Source organism: Phaethon lepturus, unplaced genomic scaffold (genome assembly GCF_000687285.1).
Source record: "Phaethon lepturus isolate BGI_N335 unplaced genomic scaffold, ASM68728v1 scaffold17399, whole genome shotgun sequence".
In the NCBI taxonomy this organism is placed as follows: Eukaryota; Metazoa; Chordata; class Aves; order Phaethontiformes; family Phaethontidae; genus Phaethon; species Phaethon lepturus.
Window position 1 is genome coordinate 530 of NW_010564492.1, and position 7,389 is coordinate 7,918.

A 7,389-nucleotide genomic window follows, 5' to 3' on the forward strand; every position below is an offset into this window, starting at 1 on the left:
TTGTTGGGTTTTTGTGGGTTTTTTTGGCTATTTTTGCCCCCGCTGCTAGCCTGGCCAGAACATGTGACCCAGTTTACTTGAGCGGTGCTGGGGGAGAAAGGAGCCTGCTCCCACGGCGGCTCCGCTCTTGGACAGATGGGAAGGGGCTGTGGGGGGAATGTGTGGCATTTGGGATCAGGTTTTGCTACCGGGTTTGGAAGAGATGATCCTGCTAAAATAAGTAGAGTTTGGTATGGAAACTTGGTGTGTACATTTTCTGTGTAACGCTTCCATATGGATCGTTTCCTATAGTGGAAAGAATAATCCCAAAACATCAGCTTGTTGCCATAACAGTTCATAGCTCCCCCCTCCTTTTTTTTTTTTTTTTTTTTTTTTTTCCTAGTGAGGTTATGCTCTGAAAATGGCTAGAAAGTCAGCAGGGTGAATTGAAATTGAAAACCGCAGCTTCACCCATTTAGGGTGGTTTTGTTTTTTGTTTTGTTTCGTTTCATGGAGCAGAGGGGAATGCAGTTGGGGGGGAAGTTGTCCATGTACTGTTGCATGTATATCTGAACAGAGTACTTTCTTGGCAGATGGTCAGGGTTTTAAAAGGAAGTCTCCTTTGGCATTGCGTGAAAGAAAGAGAGGGATGACTCATACAGTTGCACTCTTGGCCAGTAGATAAAGTTCTTGTTCATTGTGGGACTCCCAGCAGGACCTCAGAGTAATTTCCCAGCTTGCATCCTATAGAATAGGACGTTTCTATTCTGAAACTTTTTTCTCCACTCTCCTCTGTCGTTGAAGTTCCCCGTGCTCCTCCGAACACGCACGGGAGCAGTTCAAGTTATGTGGCGTGCTTGCCAGTATGCTTGGAAATGACATTCTTTGAAAGTCGAGTGTGCTGCGTTCTCATGCACAGGAAATGGGAGGATGTCTGCTGCTCCATTGATGTCCCCAGAAGACGGGCCGGCAGCTCCGCAGCCATGCTGAAATGTGGCTTTGTTTTCTGACACAGCGTTTGGGTTTTAACTGCGTGTCAGAGCACATTGTGTTCAGTCGGGTCCTTTCAGCCTCGTGTTTGTGTGAGAGAGATACAAAACAACTTGAAATTAGACGAAGCGCAAGAGCAGTCTAATTATTTGTTGTGGTTCTCTACGGTCCTTTTCAACGTCAGCCTACTGAAAACACAGATTTTTATGATGAGAGTGATGATAATTTGACTGAGTCATTAGAATGCTATTTTGGAAACCAAAGCTGACTTGCACCTTCAGCTGTGTGTTTGAACTCCTGCCCAGGTCTCGAAAACTGATTTCTTTTCATCGTAACAGTCACCTAGTTACGGCTGGAGGAACCTTTAATTTGTTTTGAAGCTAGAAACCTCAAATCGAACGTACTACATTCCTGCATGCTTTTTGAAGTGTAAAATACAATTGAGTTTATTTTTAAGCAAGCTTGTAACCTTTCTCTTTTTTTCTTCCTTCTGTTTCACCTAGACATGTTTGGAGCTGGAACGGTATCTTCAAAGTGAACCCTGTTACGTTTCTGCATCTGAAATCAAATTCGATAGCCAAGAGGATCTCTGGACCAAAATAATTCTGGCACGTGAGAAAAAGGAGGAATCTGAACTGAAGAACACGTGTGCCCCAAAAGAGGACAATCTTACTAGTCAGAACTTAGAGACCAACAGTTTGAATTCTGACGTGAGCAGTGAATCTTCAGACAGCTCTGAGGAGCTCTCGCCCACGACAAAGTTTACCTCCGACCCTATAAGCGATGTTTTAGCCAGTACAGGAAACTTGAGTTCGTCTGTCACTTCCACACCCCCTTCGTCTCCTGAGCTGAGCAAGGAGCCTTCTTCCCAGCTATGGAATTGTACGCCGGGTGAGTTGCATTCACCGGGGAAAATTCGTACCGGTACCACTGGAAAGACTGCAGAAAAAGGTACACCCACCAATGGTGACACCTCGCCAGATGGCAGAAGGCGTGTTCACAGGTGTCATTTTAACGGTTGCAGGAAAGTTTACACCAAAAGTTCACATCTGAAAGCACATCAGCGCACTCATACAGGTTAGTAACCGTATGCTTATTAAGAGTTGGCAAGTACTGTAGGGAATACCCCTGACGGTGGTGGTGTCACAGTGTTACACAACCACTGGGTGGGAGCCCAGTTTTGGAGAGATGATGTAATAGTAGTAGAGGCTTACCAGCATGGACGACATCACTTCCTAATTGTCTTCGTAAGAGAGCTGAAGCCAAGACAGCCAGTGGTAGATTAGTTGCTGTCATAGCAAATAGGAGCCACTCATCTAAACAGGCAGTAAGTTGGGAAGCTGCAGCGGCATGCAGCCTTCACGAGTGAAGATCTGGCCCAAATAGACTCTAGACCTTTGCTGACATTTATTTCCAAAGCAAAAGTGAGCAGACGCTTTCTTGCAAAAAGAGGAACGTCGTATCCAAAAAATTGTTCAGGTCACTAAATACTGTAAGAGCGTGTTTTCATGGTTCGATCTACATCGGGTCTCTTCAACCAAACATACCAAGGCCTTGATTATATGAAGGATAGCTATAGTTATATCATTTAGCGTTTTTGTGGGCCGTCGTTATTGGCAAAAATCTTGGAAAGCTACAGTGTCTTGTAGTCCTTCTAACATATCTGCCTAATTGGACTTACAAATGTATGATTTAACGTATGTAATTGCATACTGAGCAACAGCATTTTATTGTTACAGAACCTGAACCAAAAATAACAATCCTGTGTGTTAAAGAAAGTGAGGAAGAGCAACACTTCAGGGCTTTTATAAATATTTTATGGTTGAAGTAGTGTGCTGATTTGCTTGTTTGAGCATTATTATTTGACATCTCTTTATGACAGCAGTTAGATATGTAAAGCTGTGCCTTGGCTCAGTGGTCATCGCTTAACATGAGGAACTGGCCCGGCGTTCTTGGTGTACCAATCCGAAGACCTATATAGTTGGGGTTTTTTCCCCCCAGATGTGGAAAGAGAATTCAGGGAAAAGATCCTATTTTGACTCATGAGCTCAGCATTTTGTGGCTTTTATGGGAAGTCTGAGCAAGCTCGGATGCTCCCATTGTCATGCAGAAGTCAGATAAAACAAGATTATTTCAAGAGGAAAGAACAACTTCCACTGAAACCGTGGTGGTTGAGCACACATAAACAGCTGCCAGCCTCAGAAGTATTGCAGAACTGTTGTCCTGGTGCTGTCTGGCTGAGAACATTCCTGTGAATGGAAGTGGTATTTCTTGAATGCTGAAATAGCAGTGTTCAAAGTGGTGTGCAGGCTTTTCCAAGAATATGTGGCTCAGCAGAAAGGAGGTTGCATGTTATGCAGATGAGTGAGTGACAGAGGACTTTGATGCAATACAGTAGCCTAATTGCATTTTGGAGCCTAGCTGTGCTGTCTTTAATCACCTTTATGAGGTGAATGATACCTGTTTGAGAGTAAGCCTGCCATTACAGATGAACAGGAATGGTAGAAGGTTGGATTTCTTTGTTTCCTGCGAGCTTGTTTAATCACTTTTTTTAATAAGAATGAGATTATTTGATGTGCTGTTGCAGCAAAATAGTTAAGTAGGAAACGTGGATGAATTTTGCAAGCCTTCTTTGCCTGCATGTTCTGAAGCATTCAGATAGGTTAAATAAAATTGGCTGTCTTTGGGGGGTGGAGGAGGTTTACATAGAAAATGAATGGGATAGCACCTATCTTTCTTTGAATTGTCATGACTAACATGTAATCTGCTTGCTTTGTAGGGGAAAAGCCTTACAGATGTTCATGGGAAGGGTGTGAGTGGCGTTTTGCAAGAAGTGATGAATTAACCAGACACTTCAGAAAGCACACTGGTGCCAAGCCTTTTAAATGTAGTCACTGTGACAGGTATGTGACTGAAACGCACCTTTTTAAATAGTTACATTTAATGCTTGTTGGAAAGTGAGTCTAGGCTGCTTTTCGCTTATGAAGGAATCACTTGGGATATGCAACTGCGTCTGGTATTTTTAAGGGATTATTGTATATTTAGACTGGGAAAAAACCTTCTGTTTTACTAGTCATCGGGATGTGATTTGTAGCCTGATGTTGCAGAAGAGCATTGAGAACTCCCTTAGTGTTCCCGCCCATCTGCCAAGCGCCGGGTGCCCACGGACACCTCGAGTGCTCCCGTGTATCCAGGGAATGCCCAAGCCCTCCTCCACCAGCTGTGCTTTGGAGCAGCAGAGCAAGGGGGGGTGCCTCAGCCACGCGTGCCGCGTCGTGTGCGCCAGCAGCCACGGGCTAACACGCAGCTTGACTCTTGCCTTGCAGGTGTTTTTCCAGGTCTGACCACCTGGCCCTTCACATGAAGAGACACCTCTGAATGGGTCAAGAGGTGAATCCTGCGGGCTAAGAGGCGTCAAGGTTGAAGAGCCTTGAGCGGAGGGATGCGTGTTCCAGCCAAAGCATGCCATTTTGCACCCTACCCAGTTGCCTCCAGGACCTCACTTCCTTGAAGGTCTTTTGAGGGCTAATAAGTCATGTAAGAAACGGCATAGCAACCGCGGTGCGTGATGTTTGGGGTTTCCTGGACTCATACACTGGTATCTAACCTTCTGAGTGGCTCCTAAGCCTTTGCCGTGAGCATGTGCACTGAGAATGTTAATGATTGGGTGACTGTATGCGATGAGGATCTCTTGCTGACTGTATGCTGAGGCACATTTTTTTTCTTGTGGTTGTTTTAAAACTGTAAGAGAAAAAAAATAGTCTGAATGTCTTGTATGTGAGGAATATCTCGTGAGATGGGACGACCACCAATCATTTCCAAGGGGTGGGGGGAGGGATGTCTGCACCTTTTTAGAGGGACAACAGAGAGGGGAAGGGGGGACTAAAAAGAGTCAGGATGCCAGAATGGAGATGGGGGACCTCCCCGTTCCTGTGTGAGAGGAGCTTTAGGTGTCTGGTGCAGCTATTAAACGTGCAATGTGTCAAGTAGCTTGTTTTACTTGCTACAGAGCTCATTTGTAATCCATTGTATAAGCTGTGTATTTACAAATGTAACACAACTATAACTTTTCATTATAATACAAAGGTTATTGCATGGTTCTGGGGAACTATATGCTTTTCCATTCTTTAATCAGGACTGCAGTTTTGATTCCAGTTAAGAGCAGCTAAAATACAATTGGTCTAATGTTACATAATGTATGGAACATGAATAATTTTTTCTGTTGGGTGGATAAAACCACTATTGGTTAGAAACTGATTTTTCTCATGCAGCTAATTTTTCTCTTATTTATGCCTTGAGGACTAACTTCTGGTTTTCTAGCTGTTAATGCACTGTTGACCTTAATAATGGTGCCTTATGCAAGTGACCTTCTCTTGTAGGGGGTCTTATACAGGGGTATGGGTGATGCATGCTTTATTAAGGCTCTCTTTTCACCTGGCATTGTACTGTATCAAATGTATAATATGAGGGGAAAAAAGGTTACTTCCAGGGTCCTCCTTCACAAAGACAAATATAGAGAAAAGTCGTTCATGTCAGTACAGTATTTGTTTAACTTAGACAATTTGACTGTGTTACAGTATAATGCATATGCCAATTGAATACCTGACCAGTTCTGCCACCTTGAGACTTTTTTTATATTGACCTTGCACAACAACTGTGTATATACACACCCCAACTGTACTTAATATGTCAAGTTTTCATACATATTAAAGATACAGAAGTATTAAAAGATGTATTTGCTTAAAGGGCACAAGTTTCACATCTATATATCTAGCTATCTGTTGGTCATACAGAAAGAAACTATATTACTTTTTTTTTTAAAAGTGGGCAGAAAAATAATTGTGTATGTATATTTGTGTGTACAGTCTGTGTATGTGTGTATATATATAGATAATATATAAATATTTTTTTTAAAAGGAAAAAAAATTAGAACACATAGCTAGAAAATGCCACAGCCCATCAAAATATTACCTCCCCCTGCAATACGGTCATTAAGGAGACAAAGAAATGAAAGATACAGTTATTAAAATCTAGCATTTTTAGAGGCTTTACCTTTAGCTTAATGGTATGCTAAAGGCTTTGTTGGCATTCAGTCCTTCTCAGACTGCTGACTGTGTTTTGTAGTTATTAGGTTGTCTGGAATAGCGTATCTGTGGCCATTTAAGAATGATATGAACCGAATATTGGCATGCTAAAAGAATATTAGCTGTGTGCAGATGAAGTACACTCGGTTTTGGCCCTCCAGCTTACTGGAGGACCTGTGAGTGAGCTAGTCGTTGTGGTGGTTGAGCTCTAATTTTACATAGTTCAGCTAAAATAAAGACTGTTTTTTCCTAGAATAGAAATAGTCTGTCCAAAAGCAGTATTTAAATTTTTTTTTTTAAACCAGCTCACTACGGTCGATGCAATGAAACACGTGACCTGTTTCTTTTTCTATTTATTATTGGTCTTGCTTACTATGCTAATATTTTGGTATATCTTCCTGGAAATGTATGTAGATAAGTGGTTTAAAAAGAAGTATATGCAAGTGATCTGGTTCTAAGGAACACACAGGCTTAAATCATTCTCATTTCATTTTTGGTTTAAATTGCCTGAAAATGCACTTTTTTTTTCTTCCCCCAAACAAACAAACAAAATTTCCCAAAAAATGGATTTCTATTTAGGGTTGGCTTTTGTTGTGTTTTTAACTCCTTGTTGCATTGTCCTTGGCTTAGCCATAATTCTTATAAGAATTATAAGAAAGTAAACAAAAGCAAAACCAACCAAACAACCAAACAAAAAAACCCAACCCCAAACAAAAAAAAATTAAACTTGCACTGGCTTGTCTCAATTGTGAAATACCATCAGACTTGTGTGGATGGGGTGGGGCTGTGTGCCATATGTCAAATGCCTGTAATTTTCTTAATAAGCAAGTACATTTTGTTCAGGTGATAACTGAGCCTCAATCAAGCTGAAAAATAAAAAAAAAATAAAACATTTTTGCTTGAAATTTAAGAAGAAAAAGTTTCTATTAGTGAACTTTCTTTTTTTGTTTTTGAAGCACCCTGTTATCTAAAGAATCTCTTTGTAAGATTTTTGTAAAAATTTTGTTTTACAAGATTTTATTTGAAATTGTTTTTTGCAAGATTGTTATATTTCTGTATGAATGTATTTTTTATTGGAATAACATAAAAAGAAATTCTTATCAGCATCATGTGTCTGGTTTCATTTTTCTCCTCTCTAATGTCCTACATACCAAACAATGTCAAATACTATGTCGATGCTTTGCCTTGAGTCAGCTGGTTGCAAGTACCAACCGCCTTTGGGTCAGGTCATTTTGTGGAATACCAGCTCTGATGAGAAAATAGTTTTGGCAGTAGAAACTAAAAGTTCTTCCATAACTGAAAAGCTGTTGTTGACTCATCTTTTGTCTCAGTGGAA

General features: G+C 41.1%; 1 protein-coding gene across 1 annotated transcript; it reads left to right on the forward strand.

The window, feature by feature from the left end:
* Positions 1–1,472: 1,472 nt before the first annotated feature.
* On the forward strand, positions 1,473–7,158 carry KLF6 (Kruppel-like factor 6; the record flags this gene model as incomplete). Its single annotated transcript, XM_010294889.1, has 3 exons — positions 1,473–2,046; positions 3,749–3,872; positions 4,296–7,158. Coding segments are annotated over 3 exons (750 nt in total), but the record flags the coding sequence as incomplete, so codon positions are not given.
* Positions 7,159–7,389: the final 231 nt, after the last annotated feature.